General features: G+C 35.7%; 2 protein-coding genes across 8 annotated transcripts in view; one reads left to right on the plus strand and one right to left on the minus strand.

The window, feature by feature from the left end:
- Window positions 1-998, minus strand: part of FASTKD2 (FAST kinase domains 2) — a 39,056-nt gene extending 38,058 nt beyond the window's left edge. For 4 of the 5 annotated variants that reach the window (XM_012546412.2, XM_003765991.3, XM_023500662.2 and 1 more), the window contains exon 1: window positions 836-924. The gene's annotated coding sequence lies outside the window, so the exon portion shown is untranslated. Of the gene's footprint in view, window positions 1-835 lie in introns of all 5 variants that reach the window. The other variant, XM_012546411.2, reaches the window with a different exon arrangement.
- Window positions 999-1,455: 457 nt separating this feature from the next.
- MDH1B (malate dehydrogenase 1B) overlaps window positions 1,456-23,236 on the plus strand; it is a 36,273-nt gene continuing 14,492 nt past the window's right edge. The window contains exons 1-7 of one of the 3 annotated variants that reach the window (XM_003765980.4): window positions 1,456-1,684; window positions 7,735-7,847; window positions 13,654-13,788; window positions 14,685-14,827; window positions 15,751-16,250; window positions 21,630-21,771; window positions 22,999-23,162. In XM_003765980.4, coding sequence (XP_003766028.2) covers window positions 1,663-1,684; window positions 7,735-7,847; window positions 13,654-13,788; window positions 14,685-14,827; window positions 15,751-16,250; window positions 21,630-21,771; window positions 22,999-23,162 — 1,219 coding nt within the window. In that variant the 5' untranslated portion in view covers window positions 1,456-1,662. Of the gene's footprint in view, window positions 1,685-7,734; window positions 7,848-13,653; window positions 13,789-14,684; window positions 14,880-15,750; window positions 16,251-21,629; window positions 21,772-22,998; window positions 23,163-23,236 lie in introns of those variants that run through there. The other 2 variants (XM_031958208.1, XM_031958210.1) reach the window with 2 other exon arrangements.

Consider the following 23,236-nt stretch of genomic DNA (forward strand, 5'->3'; position numbering starts at 1 on the left):
ACCAGACTGGAGCTTATGAAAGACTTGGATTAAATGCAAAGATCTAGGAATCATCTATATGGAAATCATAAATGAGCATAGGAGAGTTGATGGGGTGAGCAAGAGAACAGTGTAGAGAGAAAAAAGGGCTCGAGACAGAACGTGGATGCTGTTGCAGCAGGAAAAAAAAGGAGCACAATGCTACGAAGAGAACTAAGAGCAAGGCTATGAAAGCAGAGGGGGAAACATCTAAGAGGAAAGACTGGTTAATAGTATCAAATGTTTCAAAGAGGTGGAGAAAGATGAAGCCGGAGAATGGGGCATTTGGTACCCAAGAAATGCTAAGAATATCACGCGCAGTATAATAAACTGGGGGAGGGGGAGAAGGCAGAAGAAATGCCTTCGGGAGGAAGAGCAACAGGCCAGGAAGGCGAGGAAGGCACAAGCCCTGATCCGCGTTGGGGGGGGAGCGCCCCAAAGTATGGGATTAATACGGAGCCGGCCGAATTTCCTTCCGGCCCCAAAGCCCCGCTCCTCCCGGAGAACCCGAGCCGCGCCCGCGCCTCTGCGCCCAATGAGGGCGGGACTCGGGCTCCGCAGGACCAGAAGCTTTGGCACCCGGCCGATCACCGGCAGTTCTACCCGGAAAGGCTTCAACTTGGCCGGCCCGGTCGGGGGAAGGCCCGGTCCGGGGAAGGCCCGGTCCGGCGAAGGCCCGGTCCGGGGAAGGCCCGGTCCGGGGAAGGCCCGGTCCGGGGAAGGCCCGGTCCGGGGAAGGCCCGGCTCACTCAGCCCAGCGCCCTGGAGAAAACCGCCCGGAAGTCCGAACATACTCCAGAAAGAACCGAGAACTCACATCCCGAAAGAGAGCCCGGTTACTTTCTTCCGCTGAAGGAAGCTCCGAGCTTTAACCGCTCATTCTCCGCTCACCTCAGCGTGTCCGGTAAAGAAACCCCGGAGGCAACCACGCCACTTCCTCTCCCGGCCTGGCAAGTATCGCGAGACTTACGGGCTCTTCCGAGGGTCAAAAACAGGCTGGTTACTCGAGCATCAGCTGAAGGGGAATGTCCACTAGGGACATCATCGCATGGGAGAAGATTTCATTGGCTGTGATGCAGCTCTTACGTCATTTTATTTCTCTGTAGAAATTACTCTGTACCCACTTTGTATTTATTGTCAGTGTCCCAGGCTCCTCCTGGTCAGAGACGTGCCCTTTTGCCTTTATCTCTCCTGCATCTCCAGAGATGCCTGGGAGGGATCAGGGCGCTTGTAAAGTGATTGTTGAAGGAAGTGTCATTAGCAAGACTCGAACCTAGGTGGTCTGCATCTAAATCATTTTAAGAAGGCATTTTATTGGTAGTTAAGCGACGATGTCAGCAATAACACCCGGGCAAGGAAGATTGGGGGTTCGGACCCGTGTGTGTGACAGAAATACAGAGAGGGGGAAAGGGGAAAGGACAGAGAAGGGGGGGGAGGAGTTCACTCTTACACACACACACAGGTACGAGACACAGAGGCAGAGAGAATGGATTTTAAGAGCTACTTTGTCCTCGGCTTCTAGAAGGCGTCGGATGGACGTTGCTTAGCAACGGATGTAGTCTTTGGTACGTATGGTTGCTCGGAGACCACGCCGCGTCTCCTCGACTCTAGCCTCACTTTGTCCCTATCCTGAACCGAGTGATCATGGCCAAGTTCGTCATTGCGGGTAAGTGACCCCGACACCTGCCCGAAGCCGCCTCAGGGACCCCTCAGTTTCGGCAGCATTAACTGGCCTGGGAGAGGAAGAAGAAGAAGAGGGGGAGGAAAAGGGAGAGGGAAGGAAGAGGGAGGGAAAGAAAGAGGAAGAGGGAGGGAGAGAAGGAAGGAAAGGGAGGGAGGGAAGGAAGGAGAGAGGGGCAGGGAGGCAAATGGAGGGAGGGAGAAAAATAGCGACTTGTTCCTTGGAGAAAGACCCGAGAGACCCATCTTATTCTGCCCCTTTCGAGCTATGTAACCACCGGAACAAGTCACTGGAATCTCTGAGGTTTCCCCATCGTTAAAATGAGGATCGTAATGCCCTATAGTTTCTACCGTGTTGTAAAGATCAAATGAGATAATGGTTGGAAAGCAACATGCAAATAAACATGTACAAACAAGCTATATACAGGATAAGTAGAACATAAGAGGAAAAAAGCACTAGAATTAAGAAGAATTGGCAAAGGCTTCCTTTAGAAGATAGGTTTAGTTGAGAAAGGTCAATAGGTGAGCGGATAAAAAGAGTTTTACAATCATGAAGGACATCTATCAGGGATGCCCAGAGCTTAGATATAGAGTCTTGTTTCTGGAATAGCCAGGATGCAAATGTAAATGGATCTGAGAGTATATGGAGGAAGAGTTAAGGTGTATGAAAATGGAAAGGTAGGAAGAGGAATAAGTTTTGAAAGATTCTGAATGTCCAATAGAGGATTTTGTCATTAATCCTAGAGGATTGTCATCATCATTATTATCCTTCTTCTTCCGTCTTCTTCTCCTTCTTCTCCCTTCTTCCCTTCTTCTGCCTTATTTTCCCTTCTCCCTTCTTCCTTTCTCCTCCTCCTCCTCCTTCTCTTCCTTCTTCTTCTTCTTCCTCAAATCCATTTCTCCTGCCCCCTCCTCCTCCTCCTTCTTTGTTTTTAGATTTTTAGTAACTAGAATGTCTAAAGAGATAGAAGACTGAGCCTGCAAATCAGCTTCTTCAGATATATATACATACATATATATATATATATATATATATATATATATATAACCCTTAGCAAATCTCTTCAATTTTGTCTGGCTCAGTTTCTTCATCTGTAAAGTAAAGTACCTATCTTTTAAGATTGCTGTGAAGATGAAATGTGCATTGTAAAGTAAGTTGCATTCTTATTTAAAAGTGCTATATAACTGGCATTATAATGTCTACAGAAACTCATTCATTTATATTTAAGCTATATTCTTATCTCTTTGTGCTCAGAGATCTTAGTGTAGTGAGGGGGAAAAGACAAATTAGATTCCTGAGTAAGAGAATTTTTTTGATCTAGAGGAAGGAACAGCTTCACTCTTAATCTCAGCCAGTTCCCTTATTTTATACCCAAAATTAGTTGAATAATTCCCCCCCCACGTAATCAGTAAGCGGCAAAGCCAGGAATCAGATTCACTCTTCTAGAGGACTTAGATTTAATGCCTCTCAGTTCTACTTCTTTCTTGTTCTTACTACTTACTTATTTCACCTCCTTTTGCCTCAGTTTTCTCATATGTAAATGATGGCTCTCCAAGTTATTCCTATGGCTTCAACACTGCTCCCAAATCTGTATCTCAATTTCAGACCTCTTTCCTCTGCTCTAGTTCTTTATTTATAGCTGTTAATCCATCTGATTGACAATCAGAACTATATATCCAAAATTGTGTTTTTAAACTTTGCCCCCAAACTAATTTACCTATCTATATTCCCTGGCTCCATTTTCTCTTTGTTTCTAATCTGCCTCAAATAACACCATCTGAATAAGTTTCCTTTAAATACCACTTCTACCATACCAAGCTCAAGAACCTATTATGACAATGATTCCTGTTGCCCACTTCTCAAGTACAAATTCCTTGGTCCAAAATTTGTTCCTATACTGTCAGTTCACCTCCAGGCAGTAAACTTGCTCAGCATCTTCCACATATATTGTACCCATGCTGTTGCTTATGCACTGTTATTGTTGTTTAGTCTTTTCAGGCATGTCCAACTTTTCATGACCCCTTGTGGAATTTTCTTGGCAAAAATACTGAAGTGCTTTACCATTTTCTTCTTCAGCTCATTTTGAAGATGAAGAAACTGAGAAAAACAGAGTTGAGTTGCTTGTCCAGAATCACATAGCTAGTAAGGCTGGATTTGAAATCAGGAAGATGGATCTTCCTAAGCCCATGCCTAGTGCTATATCCACTGCACCACATAACTGACCCCTACTTATGCTGTACCTCTTCCTTTTTCTGCTTTTCTGAAATTCTAGTCATTCTTCAAGGCTCCAGGATGACTTATTTTTATGTTTTCAGTACCATCTCCTCCTTCTTTGATCTGTCTCCCTCTTATCACTTCCTCCTTTTCTGATCTCCGTCTCCTTCTTTTTTACTTATTATATTCAATATCACACAGTTTTCACTCAATAAACTCTAGTTGTTTTAGACACATTTTGTATTTCCAATTACATTATAACCTCCTCAATAATGGGCTCTATGTCTTGTTTTTATTTTTATATTCTCCATTGCACCTAATTCTTACATAGTAGATATGCAATACTTGTTGATTGTTGAATACACTTGAATATAAAATATGTTTACATATATACAGATCTGTACAGTGTATGTATATAAACATACACACACACACACACATATATATATAAAGAATCTGAACAATAATAGTGTCACAATTTCCCTTCCTTCCTTCTCTTACCTTTTCCGGAGCCCCTGACAACTATAAATATTCCCTGTTCCCTTTTTATGACTCTACACTAATCAGCTGAAGTAAACCTATTGCAGTTAAGTTGAGTAGGAGGGGCAACTGGAAATAAATATAAACTTTCCCCAAAGCAGAAGCAATGTTTTCTACAATCCAATTGCAAATGCCTCCTTCAGCTTTAACTAAATATTTTTTTTTCTGTCTACTGCAAGAATTGTCTACTCATGAAGGACATTTTAAAGGTCATAGAAAGGAGTTGATCTCAAAAATGAGTACTTGATTCACAGAGAACAAAAACTATTAGGTTTTTCAATAGGCAAAAATCTTCCTTTTTGCTCTTAACTTTCACTCAATAAACTTAATCTGAGTTTTCCTATGCTCTAGCTTTCTCCTCCAGTCTTCCAAATTTTCTCTTCTAAAATCTTTTCCTTCCAAACATTATAGTTCAAAGCAACAGATGTCCACATCAAATAAAGAGAAAGAGCTTGAGACTGGAGTCCATGAACTTATTTTAAAAACAATTTGATATAAGGGTAGATAAGTAGTGCAGTGAATAGAGCGCCAGCCCTGAAGTCAGGAGGATCTGAGTTCAAATCTAGTCTCAGACATTTAACATCTCCTAGCTGTATGACCCCCAATTGCCTCAGCAAAAAAAAAATTTTTAAATTGATAACTATTTCAATGTTATTAGTTTCCTTTGTAAACCTGTTCATTTTATCTATGCAATTAAAAACATTATGGCTTCACCAGAATGCCAAAGACCTTTGTGTCTATGGCACAAAAACATGAATATCACTGTAGTCTAGGAGATAAGTCTGATGCAACATCTACTGCTCAGTGATTGAGGAAAAATGTGAATGATTTTTTGGGAGGAATCAAGAATGAGTCGCTCCTATTTTTACCTCTGGCTTGTGTCTTTGACAAATCCCTAGGTTTTAGAACATAAAACATCTTATTTGAATGCTGCCTTCTCAAGGTAGGATGAGGATAGTGTCCTCATGTACTTCAAAGATCTATGGTTTTGTCCATTTGACTATTCCTTTCACCAATCTGAAGCCTCTGCAAATTAGTAGGTGGTATTTGAAAGTGACAAAAAAAAGTCTCAACCACACAAAGTGGACTTGATCCTCAAGTAAAAGAAATGCAATCTAGCATTAGGCCTTTTCTTGAAGCTCTTGGGACTTGTACTCTGTTGGCAGATAAATTTAGTGGTAAGGATTCTGTCATAGGTGAGATATTTTTCCTATAGGTGCACAATCAATAGATAGACAATCAATCAATATTTCTTCCGTGATTACTGTAAATCAGGCATTGTGCTAAATGTTAGGGAATATAAGAAGAGGCAGAAGATAGTCCCAGCTTGCAGACAAATAAGAAATCAAAGCAATCTGTATGCAGGATAAATAGGAAATAATTAAAAGAGGGAAGGCACCAGGGTTAAGAAAAGTTTCCTGAGATGTTTTTTTTGGCTGAGATTTAAAAGAAGCCAGGAAATAGAGTGGATGATGATGAGAGAGAAACAGAGAGAAAGGAAAGAGAAAGGGAGAGACAGATTGACAGAAAGGAAGAAAGACAAAGGCAGAGACACACAGAGAAAAAGACAAAGAGACAAACAGAGACAGAGAGATGAAGGCCCAAAATGAAAGAGTCAATAATTAGCTAATTAGTGGCAGAGCAGATCTTTAAATTTTATAATGTTTCCTCTATACCGTGCTGTCTCTTATCAATAGTCTTATTATTTTAGTATTAGTACCTTTGACCGCAGCTTCTTGAACTGTGGGTTGTAACCCCATATGGGGTCATGTATCTGCATGTGGGGATCATGAAATTATGACTTATCAGTAAATGCTGGATTTTTATATATGTGGGGTTGCATAAACATTTATAGAGCAAAAAGAGATCAGGAGTGGAAAAAGTTTAAGAAGCCCTTTCTTAAGAGCAAAGAGTCAAATGTACATGGCTCATGACACTTCTGAATTTGACCAGAAACAGATTCAAATGCAATTGGAAAATATTTACAAAATAAATTTACAAAATAAGTTAAAATATAATAGAACATAATGTTTACTAATGTGGCTTTCTAAGTCAATATATTGTGAGTAAGGATCTTTATGTTCTATTTAATGGTCCCATTTCCCTTTGAGTTTGACACTGACATTTTACAGACCATATTATAATCCAACTCTTTTCCTTTACATTAAGAAAAAAAACAAGGACTAAGAAAGAAGTTGTCCGAAATGACATATATGAAAAAAAAAAAAAAAACTAGAACCTAGGCCTCCTGATATCTTGTCTAAACTTTGTAATTCACTGTACTTCCCTAAAATATTCAATGAATCTCTCCAACTCTGGAAGGTCACTACTGTCCTAGACTTCACACATTGGGAATATAGCTTCACTGCTACAATCCCTCCTTCTGATTGGCTGGTTTTCTAGAACCTCCATTTTAAAATACATGACCAGGCCACCTAGTCCTGTCTCTTCCTCTAGACTTTCTCTACAACCTTCTTTGGCCTGATACCTATAATATAAGTGGTATTCTAGATTCCTTTTTCACACATTGTCTTCCTCCATTAAAAAGTTCCTTAAGGACAGAGATTGTCTTGTATTTGTATTTCTAACTTAGCTAAATCATATGGCAAGCACTTAATAAATGCTTGTTTGGCTTGACTTGAAAGGAATTCCCTAGGTTGACAAGAAGTATTCGGTTTTTAAGGTCTGAATGTCAGTCGGGAGGAATCTAAGAGAGAAGCAATTGAAAACTAGAGAGCATGTCTCTGAAACATATTCTTTCATTTCTTCATCATTTCTCTCATTCATCTCTATTCAAAAGGTCCACTTTTTGCATACAAATTATTTCTTCTGCCCAGAATATGCACTTTCCATGTCTCAGCCTTTCAGAGACCTAGACTTTCAATGCTATATTCAGATGTTCTCCATGAAGCTTCTTTTGATTGTCCTAATTTTTAATGCTCTGACGTTACATTTTATTATCTTTATTCTTACTGTTGTACATTTTGCATTCTTCCCACTATCTCCCCCCCCAAAAAAAAAACAAAAAAGAAAAACAAAAAGCTCTTGGAACACAGGCACATCTTCTTTTTTGTTTTTAAACTCTTATAACCTATAGCATTGCCTTATAGACAGTGGATGCTTAATATATCGTTAAATTCAGGTGAATTGTACTTGATTTGCATGTACATGATGGTGCAAAAAAAAAAAAAAAGAAAAAGAATGTGCAACCTATGTGACTACCAATGTAATGCCAACATACAAGAATATGTAAATTGTCATTTTACTAATTGATCTCTTAGGTAAGGCAGACTGTCCCTATTTTGCTAAGGCAGAATTGCTGGCAGATTATCTTCAGAGAAATCTACCTGATTTCCAAGTACACAAAATTATTCAACACCCTGATGTTTGGAAGGTAAGAAATTATTACAGTCTATTAGATTAACTGAAAGTCATCATCTCCAAAATTGGTTGTTTCAGATTAATTTGCTGTAATGAAGATGTGCTTATTTATGTATTATATAGACAAGTGGTAATTTTTCTCTTCAGATCATCTTTTATACCTCAATTTAAATATTTTAATATGATGCATGAAAATTAATGTGGTTTCTAATTGATAAAGAAAGCAAATTTAGTTTCCCCTAGGAATTCAGTATCTAGCAAATTTAGTTTCCCCTAGGAATTCAGTATCTATCACTTATATTGGTGCTTCTTAATGTTTATCTTCCTTTAAAAATCTTCAGATTTTATTTTTGAATGTCGTTTGAGGAAGCCAGTTATCTGTGAAAATGCTAGTATCCAGGTTTCACAGGAATATTGAGATGGTTCTGGAGGGGAAATTGAGGCAGGTAACCTTGCACAGCCCTCCCTCACTTAAATCCAAATCATTTGTATTTCATGGCATCACCTCCTGATGTCATGATGTCTTTTGAGAATGAAGGACAGACAACAACAGCAATGAAGTCAGTACAATAGCTCTGTAGACCTTTAGTTTGGTAAACAGCATAAAACTTTTTCTCTCCCACACTTTCCTTCAGGGCCTCCAAAACATAGTTTTGGCAATGTGTGTATCAATCTCATTATCTATGTGTACATCCCTGGAGAGTATAATGTCAAGATGAATTTATCCACAACATCCAAAATTTAATCCATTTGCTATAACTGGTGATTTCACATATGGATGGTGTGCTGCTGGCTGGTGGAAAACTGATGTTTTCCTGATGTTAATAGTTAGGCCAAATTAGCATAAGCAGCAGAGAATCAATCCATACTCTATTGCATTTTGGCATCAGACATTGAATCACCTGCAAGCAAAAAATCATATACCATCTCCTCTTTATTTTGGTCTTGATCTGTATCTTTTTGAAATCCAATAGTTCACTATCAGTGAAGAAGTTGATGTCTATACCATTTTCGTCCTCATTAAAAGCATCTTGCAGCATCACCAAAAACAACATGCTGAAGGGCATGGGAGCAAGCACGTAATCATACTTCCCTTTTTGAGGGACTGGGAAAGCATGAGAGCATAATTCTTCATCCAGAACCATATGAGCATGCCATCATAAAACTGAAGTACAATGCTAATGAATTTCTTCTGCAACCCAATTTTCACTACCTTCTCCAAGCTATTCACATTTAGCAAAAGTGGTGGTCCCAAGGCAAAGCTACCATTAGGAGACTCAATGTTAACAGGCTAGAGGATTTTTTCATTGCATGAACAGGTTAGTGCTGACCTGGAGGGAAAACTGATTCAGTACATAGTTAGCAACAGTGAAATAGAAAAGTGGTTAGTTTTCAGACACTTGATATGCAGCACCACATTTGCTTATGTGATCTAGAGCACTTGTAAACATCAAGATTGGTTTGACAAAAATAAGGGGGAAATTCAGAAGATGCTAAATAAGAAACAAGAATTCCACAGGGTTCATACTGGAGTCACACTGATCAGTTACAAGACCATAATCCTGGAGAGAAAGACATTGCCATAATGTTCTCACTAAAAATCCATCAAAAATGCCAAAGCCACTGACCATGTGCCTCAAGTTGATCAATACCTCTCTGGCAGAACCTCCAAGTCAAGAAGAGATACTGAAGGGAAGGATTCTGGGAAGATGGAAAAGTAGGTCAGCAAATTTCAAGATCTTTGGATTTCTCCCCCCCAAAAAAATTTTGCATTTTGGGGGAACATAGACAAGTGAAAAATCAAGAAGACTGGCCAGAACAGGGGTCCTCCTGGTACAATCCAAGAAGACCTAAAGATAGATCCCAGGTTGGGAATTAATCTGTGTGAACTGCAAACATTTCCATGCTAGCCCCACAGAATCACCAAGTGGGGGCCTCTGGGTCTAGCGGGATTTGGCTGGAGCCTCAGCAGGAACCATAGAAACTTTTACTCTTGGAAAGCATAAGGAGTTGAGGATCTGAGAAATCAGGAAGATTATCTCAATTTAAATATTTTAATATGATGCATGAAAATAAATGTGGTTTCTATATGATAAAGAAAGCAAATTAATTTCCCCTGAGAATTCAGTATCTATCACTTATATTGGTGTTTCTTAATGTTTATCTTCCTTTAAAAGTCTTCAGATTTTATTTTTGAACGTTGTTTGAGGACATTTGGTAGCTGATTAGTAACTCCAGGCACAGTTATGCCTGTCCCTGAGTAAGAAGGAACTAACATACCTAATGTGTGCAGAAACAGTGGGACCAGGATTTGCAGAAGGAAGGAGCTTTTGGTTTGGGGTTCCAGGTCAGGAGGGAAAACTGAAGTGAAGCTAGAGGTATTGTACCTACATGTCACAATTAAAGATGCTTACACTAATACCAGCAAAGAAAAAAGAATCTAACCATAGAAACTTATTATGGGAACAGGAAAGACCAGCATTCATCTTCAGAACAGGACAGTAAAGTAAAAAAAGACTTCTTCTACCCCAAAAAGTAATGTGAAATGGTTTCCCTATACAGAGAGAATTTATAGAAGAACTCAAAAAATAATTCAAAAATCAAATGAGAGACATTAAAGAAAAACTAAAAAATAAAAATAAAAACCATCCAAGAAAAACAAGATCATGAAAAAAAGTTAACTAAAAAGAGATTCAAAGTCTTAATGATGAAAATAACTCTTTGAAAATTAAAATTGGCAAGGGGAAGACAGTGAAGCTATGAGACCAAAAAACAATAAAGCAGTATATAAAGAATGAAAAAAATAGAAGAGAATGTGAAACAATAGATCTGGAGAACAGATCAAGAAGACAAAGTTGTGACCAAAAGAAGACAATAATTATTGACCCAATAATGCAAGAAAATTGTCATGGAATAATAGAACATGAGGGGAAAGTAGAAACAGAAAAAATCCACCAATCACCACCTCAAAGAGATCCTTTGTAGAAAACATATAGGAATATTAAATCCAAATTTCTAAAATCTGGTCAAAGAGAAAATTTTTCAAGAAATTAAAAAAACAATTCAAATATGCTGAAGCTACAATTACAATTGTATAGAACTTATCAGCAGCCATAATAAAAGACCACAGGTCCTGGAATCAATATATGCCGGCAATCAAAAGAATTAGCCAAAATATCATATCCAGCAAAATTATAATATTAAATGAAAAAAAATGACTATTCAATGGACTTGTGGATTTTCAGGACTTTCTTTCAACCAAACCTGAACTCAATAGAAAACTTAATATTTAAGAGCCAATATCAAAGATCAATGTTATGAAACTTAACATAGATAAATTGTTTTGTTTTTTTTACATGGAAATGTATATCAGATGTTTAAGATTGACATCAGCAATTGGGTAGCTCAAAAGAAAAATTCAGGCAAAATTGAGTATGATCTGACTCTAAAAAATTAAAATTGCCTAAAAAACGGTAAAAATAGTAATTATGTTATACAAGTGTGGTGCAGAGGAAGTATAGACATTGAGGCATTAGAGGGGGGAGAAAGGCTTATAGTTATGAAAACCTATTCATATTGGGAATGAGTTAAATAGGTAACACTACATATATGCCATTAAAGTATAACATCCTCCAAAAATCTATAAAGACATAAGAGACGAAGGGATAGATGGAGGAGAAAGGAAAGGGTGGGGGAAGAAGATAGAAGGGATCTATGAGTGGGGGAAGGTTAAGTAATAATAAGGCAAGTTAAGCAGTAGAATTAAAGCAGAAGAGTTAGCAACGATGAGAAAGAAGAGAGATATACAAATGTTACAATAAGGATCAGGAGTAGAATTTATTAGAAAAAAATTACTACTAGTAATCATTGATCTTAGACAAAGTCAAACAAATATATTCAATCAAGAGAGAAATCAACCTTATATGTCAGCCATGTAATATTGTTGTAGATGTATGTTTACATATGGGTAAATGCATGTATGTGTATATATGTACTTGAATATATATAAATATGTATCCATGATGCTCTATATATGTGTGTTTATAAATATATGTATATGTGAGCGGATCTGTGTGTGTGTGAATGTGTGTGTATATATATATATATATCTATATAGATATAAATACTGTAGGAAAGTGGGATTGTGGGAGTGTATATATGTACATGAATATATCTATCTCTATATAAATGTATCTGTGCTTCCCCCTGCTTGGAGGAAATGGTGATGGGAGCTAGAAAGGGGAAAAAAAGAATAAAGTAAAAAACTGTGAGCAGACAGCAAAAGAACCATCTACAAGGAAGCAAAGAATATATCCTTTCTTGAACTGGTAATTTATTGTTATAAATTTCAAATTCTCCTTGATGTTCTCTTGGACACATGACAATGTTCTATTCTGTTCTGTTTTGTTTTGTTTTCCTTTTCTGTTTTTCATTTTTCTATTCTATTTTTTAATAAAATAAAATTTAAAAATAAATTTTAAAAAAAGAAGAGATACCTAATGCTATCAAACTGTTCTTGAGGAAATGGCAAAGCACCTGATTCTGACTCCATTCCAGCAGATATCCACAAGGGAGGGGGTCCATTGCTCATACAGAACCTGAGTGAAATCTTCCATGTTACGTGGCAAGAAGAAATCACCCCTCAGAAGCTTAAAGATGCTTCAATATAAAGGAAAAGAAACTAGGCTGTTTCTGCGACACCCACAGGGAGATCTCTCTCCTAGTCATTGCTGGCAAGATACTTGCCAGTGTCTTCTTTAATCAGCCAATTAATCATGGGGGAGGTCATCTGCCTGAGAGTCAGTGTAGCTTTAGAAAAGGACCATGGAACAGTTGGCATGGTGTTCATGGCCATAAAACTCCAGGAGAAATGCCAAGAGCAGAACAGCGGTCTGTATACAATGTTTGTCTAACTGATCAAGGCCTTTTCTTTGATACTGCCAAGTGTGAGGGATTGTGGAAGATTATGGCAATCTTGGGTAGGAATTTAATCACTCAAATATCAAAGGGACTGAATCATTAAGGTTCACTTCTTTAAAGTAGTCTTACTACATGTACTTTAAAGGCACTAAGTGTATTTCCAAGTGTACAATGAACATCAAACTGTTCCCTAACAATTTGGCTTTTAGAGACAAAGTCCACACAAATCGGATTGTTTTATTTTTAAATAAACATAAATTGGATTCACCAAATAACTACCACCTAATCTTCAGGTTACTCTTGACTTTTTGAACCTGACAAAATGTAGCAACCCTACAGAGCTGAGATAAGCAGCTTTTCTTCACTCAGTAAGAGCTAGGAGTAAAGAAGCTCATGAAATTAGTGCATAGTTTTTTAAAGTAGAAAAGGGAGTTCTATTGTCTCATTTTTTAAAAAATTGTTTAAAGTATCCCTTGATATTTTAATTCTTCTGATCAGTCTGAGTAAGGTCTACTGACCAATCTGAACAAATATTTAATAACTAATGAATAAAAGTTAATTTCACTTTTTCATGCTTTTTTTGGTGGCTAAAGTTGAACTATACTTGGCATAACTTCATATGCATAATGAGTATTATATTTTTTGCCTTCTCAATAGGTGAGGGAGAAGGTGAAACAAAAGAGAGAATTTGGAAGTGAAAAGAATTTTTAAATTAAAAGTATATTTTATTTTTTATCTAATTTGCTATTTTATAATTTAGTGCCATTTTAAAATTTAAGGTATACTTTTAAAGAACACTAAGACATTTCAGTTGGAAAGGATAGCACTTAAACTTATAAAACCTAAATTTTAAGTATATTTTATCACATTAGACTTTCCTTGGCATGTTTTTTCAATAGCGATGGCTACGCGATCTATGTAAGAAAAATCAATGGAATCACAAACGTTCTCCTATAGTTTGGAGAGAATTGTTGGACCGTGGGGGAAAGGGACTTCTTCTGGGAGGATTTAATGAGTTCTTGGAGCATATCCAGGTAATAAAGTTGTTAGTTAACATCTGTTTGAAATTTTATCTGCTCTGCCTCAACCTCATACTATTACATTTATTTTGAAAATGCAGTCAATTTTTAAAAGTTTTCTTGTCTCTTCTTTCCTTTTCATGTAGTCAACATATATAGCTCTAGAGCTCACTCTCTCAAACCCTACTACGCTAACAAGTTAGATCCCCAAAGCAAAGCTACTGTTCTCTTTCACCTCAGAAGTTTAAGGGGATTTCTCATTTCTAGGTGGGGTCATAGCCTTTGAAGGAGTGGGCTTCAGGGCATAGCATTTGGCTGGGTCAGTATAATAATGATGTTTTCTTCTCATGGCTGACTCCTCATAGGGTTTTGGTGCCAGAAAACTGTTATGTATTCTTAAACTCTTGGACCTCTAGTGGCATTTTTTATTTTTTTGAAGCTCATAAAAGCCTAGTCAATTTGGTCTCCTATCTGAGACCAGAAATGAGAAATACAGATAGTCAAAAAGCAGGCACCTTGAATTTATGGACATATGTCAGTTTTTACAGGGAGAGTAGACTGCTGGTATGAACTCTCTCCCCACCTGGAAAGCTTACAGCATTTCTTCCTCCATTATAGCCAGGGGAAATATATCTTTTGTATACATACTCAGTTTCAGCTCAGTATCAGATTAAGACTCTTCTTCACCATGAGGAAAACAGAAGGAAGACAGTCATAAAATACCTGCACATACTCTTAACAGGGGGTAGGTCCCCAATTATTACTCACAATCCAAAAGCAGGCTTGCCATCTTCCCAGATGTGATGGCAGCAGAGTACATAAAGGGTCCCCATTTCATTCATAGGAAACAGAATGAGTCTTTCTTCCCATCTGTATCTTCTTGTGCTAACTTAGATCTTCTTTCTATCTAGCTTTACTATGGCATCACCTCAAAGATGATGACCAACGAGATGCTGATTATTGCTAGCGAGAACTTGGAGACACATATAGAAATTGAACAGGAGAAAGAAGAGATTAAAAGTGTGATCAATCCCATAAATGTCTGGATCACCGGGTAGGACAGCAGAGCCAGGCTACTATTTGCTACATCACAATTCTTTAACAGGGTATATAATTAATTTTACAATAGATTAGGCAAAAAGCACTTTTGAGATTCATTTCAGTGCATTAATTTAAAATATACATATTCAGTGCATTTATTTAAAATGCACATAAATGAAAATCTACTGCCAATATAGGACAACTTAAGAGTGTTTACATTTTCCATATTTCTCACAAAGCATTTTATTTGTTGAATAGTCTTTTTAAGAAAATAACTCCCTGTTATCCATGTCTATATTTTTGTAAAATTTAAAGTGTTTGACCTATTTCTATGACTTAAAAATCCCAATTCTTTAATATGTTAATGAATTTAAATCCTGACTGAATTTTGGAGGAAAAAAACATTTCTTAGTAAATGTTCACCAAAATTTTCCACAACTTTTCATAAGCAAGAATTGAGAGACTTGAATATTTTAATTTTCACATGAGAAAATTTTAAAGGATAAACAAAGGAAAATAGTAATTTATTATAAATAATTACATTATAAAATAAATAATTATAAATAAAAATTACAGGAATTTTTATTTCAGTCAATTGAAAGAGGCAGTATCTGTTATTTTGAGATTACTTTCTCATGACCAGGGCAAGGTAGGAGTTGGAATGTCTATCTTTCTTTTTTTAAAACCCCAATCTAAAACAAATTACCCAATATCAAGGTATAAGTTTGCCCATTTAAAAATATATGCGATCTTGCTGTATTTAAAGAATTGCATGAATATTAAAAATAAACATAAATTTAAATGTAAAAAATAGAAATGTAAGGAATATAAAACAAAACATGCTACAAATATGTAGTCTTACTACATTATAAAGAATTGCATGCTAAGAGTAAGGTTATAAAGGGAAACATCATTTTTATCATTTATTTTCATCAGTGCATCTTGTCCTACATCATACAATCTGATTCCAATACTGGTAAATGGAGAAGTGTTTGGAGAGGACAAAGAAATTAGCATCCATATCTTAAACAACAACTTTAATGAAGACAGTCTCCATGGCATTGTGATGGAAGCCCAAGACTTGGCAGCCCCTCTCTTGCGGAATATCTCCATGTGTACAGCAATAGAAGAGGCCTTTGTTGGGGCTGAGGTTATCATCATCCTTAATGATGATATTGAAAATGAGTTTGAATCTCTAGAAAACAGAATCAGAGCTAGACTTCCTCTGTGTGAGTTATTTGGATCCCTAATTGAGAAAAATGCTCATCAATCTGTGAAAGTTATTGTGGCAGGAAAGACCTTTCTAAATCTCACCACCAATTTGATCATTAGATATACACCATCTCTTAACCCACGGAATGTCATTGCTGTGGCCATGGTGTTGGAAAATGAAGCAAAAGCCATGTTGGCCAGAAAAATGAAAACTACAGCATCTGGTGAGTTATATTTTTTAATAGATGATGTTTTTATTTTCAGAGAAGCTAAAACTTCCTTCTGAAGTATGAATATGGGACTGGCAATCAGAGAAAATACAGCAAACAGGGATTGGGAAACCTGGGGCACAGTATTGGTTGTGGCCCAGACAAGGGGAACTTTGGGCCACATGTCTAATTTTGCTGGGGCTCAGTTGTCACATGAAAGGATTGGCCTAGGCTATCACAGGATCATGGGTTGAGAGTTTAAAGTGACCAATCCATTCCTTTTACAGATGAGAAAAGAAAAATGGGGTATAGTTCATTAACACAAAAATTGCTGCCATCTCTAGTATTTCCAATACTGTGATCCAAATCTGATTAGTTTGCAAATTCCTGTTAGTGTATGTTTAATTAGTTTTTATTACTAATTTATTTTAATCAGCATAAAAAAAGAAAATAGGATATAAGCTATATGCTTAACATATGAAATAATTAGGTAGGGACAAATCACTAGAAATGATATAAATCAGTAGAATGTTAGCTCCCTGAGGGCAGGGCATTCCTTTCATTTTTTCCCATCTTCCCAGAATCAACATAGCTCTCCTGCCTTGTAGAACGAGATGCTAATAGACTTATGACTAGAATGAGCCCTAGGCACCATCAAGTCTATACCTTCTCTTTATAGCTGAAGAAACTGACAAGCAGAGAGGTTAAGTAACTTATGGAGTCTATACAAGTCATGGGGCATTATGGAATCCCCAAATGTCATACTACCTCCACTGTGCCATAGTACTAAAAAAAATTTTCATTGAGTAATAATAATATAGTAATAATAATAACTGGCCATTTGTACAGTTGACCATTATATCACATTACATTTGAATCTCAAAAACAACCTTATAAAATTGATGTCCCCCTTTTATAAAAGTAATCATCTGAGGTCTCAATATATATAAAGTAACTTGGTCATAGTCACATAGCTACTAAGTGTAAAAGATGGAGTTCGAACTTAGTTCTTCCTAATTCAAGTCCAATACATTATTATACAACACTAAATTGAATTGAATTAAATTTTCTTAAGTCATATATCATAATTTTAAAAATTCTAATGCATTATATTTGAATTGATACTTGGATTTTAAAAATAACCTAATATTTTATTTTCACACACACACTTACTTATAAAGGTTGTGTACCATATTACAAGATCTCCACAGACCCAGTGTGTGTGATTTACATGCCCCTTCTTCATTTTTTATAGACTTTGAACCTAATCCCTCAAGTCTCCTGAGTTCCAGTTTGTGTATATCTAATTTCATTCAATTCAACAAATATTTACTGGGCATCTCCCATGAGCAAAACACTGTTCTGGATGCTGAAGCTAATACAAAAATAAAGGCCATTTTTCTCATGGAGTTCATAGTCCATTAGATGCAAAATGATTAAGTACAATATTCACCAATGGTATAGGGAATATATGATGGAATATAGAAATTATGTTGAATAAGAGTAGCTAACATGGACCATTTCACATAATAAGTACTTGATAGTTTAAAAGGATAGTTTATGATATTTGATGGGTATTGAAATGGCTTTTTGTTATTATTAGTTTACTAGTTATTGAAATAGTAAGTGTAGAAAAGTTAAATAGATGCACATGTGAATTGGGAAAATAGGAGTATTGCAAATGGCAACAAAATGCAATATAGAAAATACTGACTTTAAATTCAGAGGCTATGAGAAAGGTTCAAATCCTGCCTATTACAACATGCAATGAGAGATCACAATAGACAAAATCTGAGCAAGCCAAGTTTTTAGGAAAGAGAAACCATCAGTAGCCAATGGACATTCAAAGATATAATAAGAATAATTTCAGGCAAAATTAGAAAACCTATAGAATATGAACTTGTCTTAAACTACTGGAATTGATATATTCTGAACCCCTTAACAAATGACAATAAAAGTCACATCTTTTTCTTTATCAACAAGGAAGTTTTAGAAAGCAATATTTCTATTCAGTCTGATCTATTTATATCCTTATTGGAGGTTTTCTTGGCAAAGATACTGGAGGACTTTTCAATTTCCTTTGCTAAGTCAGTTTACAGGTGTGAAACTGAAGCAAACAGAATTAAGTGACTTGCCCAGAATCAGGTAACCATTAGGCATCTAAGGTTGAATTAGAAATTACAATCAGTCTTAATGATTCCAGTACCAGCACTCTATTCCTTTGTGCCACTTAGTTACTGCTATCAATGGAATAACCAGAACCCATGCCAAAGTGAACCAGAATATTTCAGAGTAACCTAATATCCATCATCAAAAGTGTTCACTTTTAACTATGAGATTCTCTCTGCTTTAGAAACCTAAAGAGTAATCCATTGCATTCCCACATGTAAATATTATGTTAATTTTGGATAAATAAAGCAACTTGCTTTCATTATATGTAAAACTTAAGCACCTATAAAAACTACATGTTTAATTTTCAAAATGCAAACTATAAAATAAATTAAATTTTATTTTCTATTATGTCTTTGAAGGTGTTTTTGGCTTTTATAAATTCATATTGAAATGTACAGTGGCCTTTTGTATTTGTTTACTATATAACATTCAGTTGTTGATAAGTATTTTTAAACATATTTCCATATTTGTTATGTTGTGAAAGAAAAATCAGAACAAAAGGAAAAAAACCATGAGAAAGAAAAAGCAAAACAATAATAAAAAGGTAAAAATAGTATGCTTTGATCTGCATCCAGTCTCCATAGTTCTCCCTCTGAATACAGATAGTATTTTCCATCTCAAATCTATTAGAATTGTCTTGAAAAACCACATTGCTAAGAAGAGTCAAGTCTATCCATGGTTGATCATCACATACTCTTGTTATTACTGCATAAAATGTCCTCTTGGTTCTGGTCTCTTCATTCAGCATCAGTTCATATAAGTCTTTCCAGGCTTTTCTGAAATCAGCCTGCTTATCACTTCTTATAGAACAATAATATTCCATTACTTCATATACCATAACTTATTTAATCATTCACCAGTTGATGAGCCTCCACTCAATTTCCAATTCCTTGCCATCACAAAAAAAGAGCAACTACAAACATTTTTGCACACATGAATCCTTTTCCCTTTTTTATGATGTCTTTGGGTAGTAATAAGACTTCTGGATCAAAAGCTATACACAGTTGTCCTATGGGCATAGTTCCATATTACTCTCCAGAATGACTAGATCAGTTCATAATATTTCTCTTCGGTCCAGTCTATACTTTATATCCTTATTTGGGGTTTTCTTAGAAAAAATACTGGAGTACTTTGCCATTTCCTTTGCCAAGTCATTTTGCAGGTGTAGAACTGATACCAACCACACATTAGTGTCCCAGCTTTCTCACATCCCTCCAATATTTATCATTATCTTTTTTGTCATCTTAGCCAATTTGATAGGTGTGAGGTGGTACCTCAGATTTGTTTTAATTTGCATTTCTCAGATTAATAGTAATTTAGAGCATTTTATATGATTATAAATGACATTAATTTTTTCATCTGAAAATTGTCTGTTCATATTCTTTGACCATCAGGGAATGGATTGTATTCTTATAAATTTGCTTCAATTCTCTATATATTTTAGAAATGAGACCTTTGGGGCAGGTAGGTAGCGCAGTGGATAGAGTACCAACCCTGAAGTCAGGAGGACCTGAGTTTGAATCTAGTCTCAGACACTTAACACTTCCCAGCTGTGTGATCCTGGGCAAGTCACTTAACCCCAGTTGCCCCCACAAAAAGGAAGGGAAGGGAGGGGAAGGGAAGAGGGAAAGGAAAAGGAAAGAAAAGAAGGAAAAAGGACCTTTGTCAGAAACACTGGCTATAAAAATTGTTTCCCAGCTTTCTGCTTCCTTTCTAATCTTTATTTCACTGGTTTCATCTGACCAAAAACAATTTATTTAATGTAATCAGAAATATCTATTTTGCATTTCATAATGCCCTCTAGTTCTTCTTTGGTCATAAATTCCTCCTTTCTCCAAAGATCTGACAGGTAAACTATCCCTTGCTCTCCTAATTTGTTTACATCATCACTCTTTATGTCTAAATCCTGAACCCAGTGATAAGTATTTATTAAGAATCTATTATGTACTTAGGTGCTAAGGGTACAAAGTCAAAACAAACAATTCTAGTCCTCAAGGCACTCAAAAATCTATTGCAGGAGACAAAATAGAAATAATAGTAATAGTAATAATAGCTGACATTTATATAATATCATGTGCTAGGCACTCTGCTAAGTAAGCATTTTCCTCACAAAAACTCTGTAGATACTATTATCCCCCTTTAATAGATGAGGAAACTGAGGTAAACAGGATTAAATGATTTGCCCAGGGTCACACAACTAGTGTCAGGGACCAGTTTTGAATTCAAGCCTCCCCAATTCTAGTCCCAGTGCTCCATTGTTGTTGAAACCATGAATTGGTGTCATTTTTAATAGCAACTTGAAATTATACAAAAAGCTACTAAATTGCTCACATGCCATTTGATCCAGCAATCCTGTTCCTGAGTATTTATTCCAAAAAGCCAAAGATTTAAAAAAAGTTTCAATATGTACCAAAATATTAATGAAAATGCTTTTTGTGGCAGCAAAGAACCGAGGGAGGGAGAATGAGTTTCTCATAATTAGGGGAATGCCTTAAGATTTTTTTATTATAAAAAAGGTTAAGCTTTATGGCTTCTGGAGTGTCTTTTTTTTTTGAAGTGTCTTAACATATCTTCCATGCATCTATGTTCCTATGAAATGCCTGTGCAAACTTTGGAATATGAATACAACAACAATACTGTGAGAAATAAATGAGAAATTCACAGGAATATGAGAAGACTTATGTTAACTGATGTAGGGGGTAAAATAAACAGAACCAAAAGAACAGTATACACATTGATTAAAACAATCTAAATAAAATTATCAATAAAAATGAAGTCACAGACTTGGTAAATTAAAAAACTAATGATGAAAAACACAAATAATGAAATATATCTTCATCTTCTCAACAAAAAGGGAGGAGACTTATAGAATAGAGAGCTATAGGGTATATAGCTATATATATACAGATGAAATAACTAGTTTTGCTTTACATTTAATTTTAACTTAATTATAGCTATGTTAAAAAAAGAGGACTTTTCAGAGTAAGGGTTGGGCTTATAAAGGAAGAAATATGTTTTTAGAAATAATTGGGATATAAAAACAAATTCATTAATGATTGTTTTTAAAAGAGCTGCACATGGAAATAAAAGATTGACAGGATTCTCTCATGTATTTTAAAGAACCATTTCCCTAGGTTAATATCCCAATTAAGACTCTCAGGTAATGTATTTTCTTTTTGTATACACATTATTATATTTGTTAATTGAATCCTTTTGTTCTAGACATCAAAGATGTGATAATTTGGGGTAATATTACCGGTTCTCACCACATTGACCTGAGGAAAGCAAAAGTTTTCAGATATGACAGTGCTATTTGGGGACCTCCAAGCTTTTCACGTTACCTGTTAAACTTGATATTTGACAGGTATGGTACCTTTTAAATATTATATACTAATTATTATATAGTGATAGATCATAACATTATCAGAGCCGTTTAAGATAATTTTCAACTATCTTTAGATCTGCAAAAGTATTGTTTAACTATCCAACTTCCCCATATTTACCATGTTATCAATTCATGTGAATAGATTAGATATATCCATATGAAACAACAACTTGGCCACTAGAGTTTTTATATTTAATTGTGAGCTATCTTGACATGTTAATTTTGTGTAAGTGTATGTGTGTGATTTTAAAAAAACTTCTCAATGAAAATATTTTCAACATATGTAATTGTTTTAGGATTAAGGGGAACCATAAAAAGATCATAAAGATATTTGGATTTTTCATCCAATTCATTTTACACTTTTGACCTGGGAGAAGTTCTTCCTGGGTTATACTTTTCAAAGTATATTCTATTCTATTCTAGTGTGCCTATTCTAGTCTTAGGACAACTGGAATCCAATCCCATTCAACAGAGCTTTGGGCAATAATATATGACATCCTTCACATATGACATCCTGAACATACATGACTTCACAGAATCATACAGAATCGAGCTACTTTCTGAAGGACTATAGAATTATCCAGAGTGCACTGCTTGTTTTAACGTTCTTTAACAGTGATGGAAAATTGTGACCTGGAACGTGTACTTTTTTTAATGTTTGACTAGGAGAATGACAGTCATAAATTTCTTGGTCATAGCAATTTTTGAAGAACATCTACTTATTTGTATCAATGGAGGGAATACCCCATAGTAACAAAATGATACATTCTTGAATTATTGAACTAGGCAACAATAGACAAAATGTATTTTATAGTATGTATCTTTTCATAATGAGGTGGAAAATACACAGTTTAAATAGGAACATATCCTTCCTAGAGACTTATTTAACACTTTCATATCCATCATTTAACAACTATTTATTTGTTCACTTTGTGAAAAACAATGTGCAATGTACCAGAAGAAATATAAAAGTAATTAAGGCTTATTTCCTGTTTCACATAATTTATAATCTACATACACAGTCATATTGAATATAAAGCTACTATGTGACAGAGTTCTTAAGGTAGAATTAGTGTGTGCTTGTATTTACATTTATGTTTCAGTTTTCCAGACTTGAATTACCATTTATTTCTCATGGTTTTTATTTATTTTTTATTTTAGAGGAGTATTTTGCTCTAGTAAAATTATTGCTTTCTCTTTTTTCAGTGAGTGGATTAGGAAAGAATTTGAGGCCTCCGTCAATTCGTGGAGTTTGACGAGGTATTTCCAGAGGGGTGTTTCATCGGCACACTGCATAGCTACTGTACTGAAGTTCTGGTACCACAATTCCCCTCCAGGAGAGATTTTGTCTATGGGAATAATAAGTGAAGGTGAATCTTTGTTTCCCACATCATGAAAAGAATTTTCTTTCTTTTTCCTGTGCAGAAGATAGCCAGCATAATCA

This window comes from Sarcophilus harrisii, chromosome 3 (genome assembly GCF_902635505.1).
Source record: "Sarcophilus harrisii chromosome 3, mSarHar1.11, whole genome shotgun sequence".
NCBI classification, from domain to species: Eukaryota; Metazoa; Chordata; class Mammalia; order Dasyuromorphia; family Dasyuridae; genus Sarcophilus; species Sarcophilus harrisii.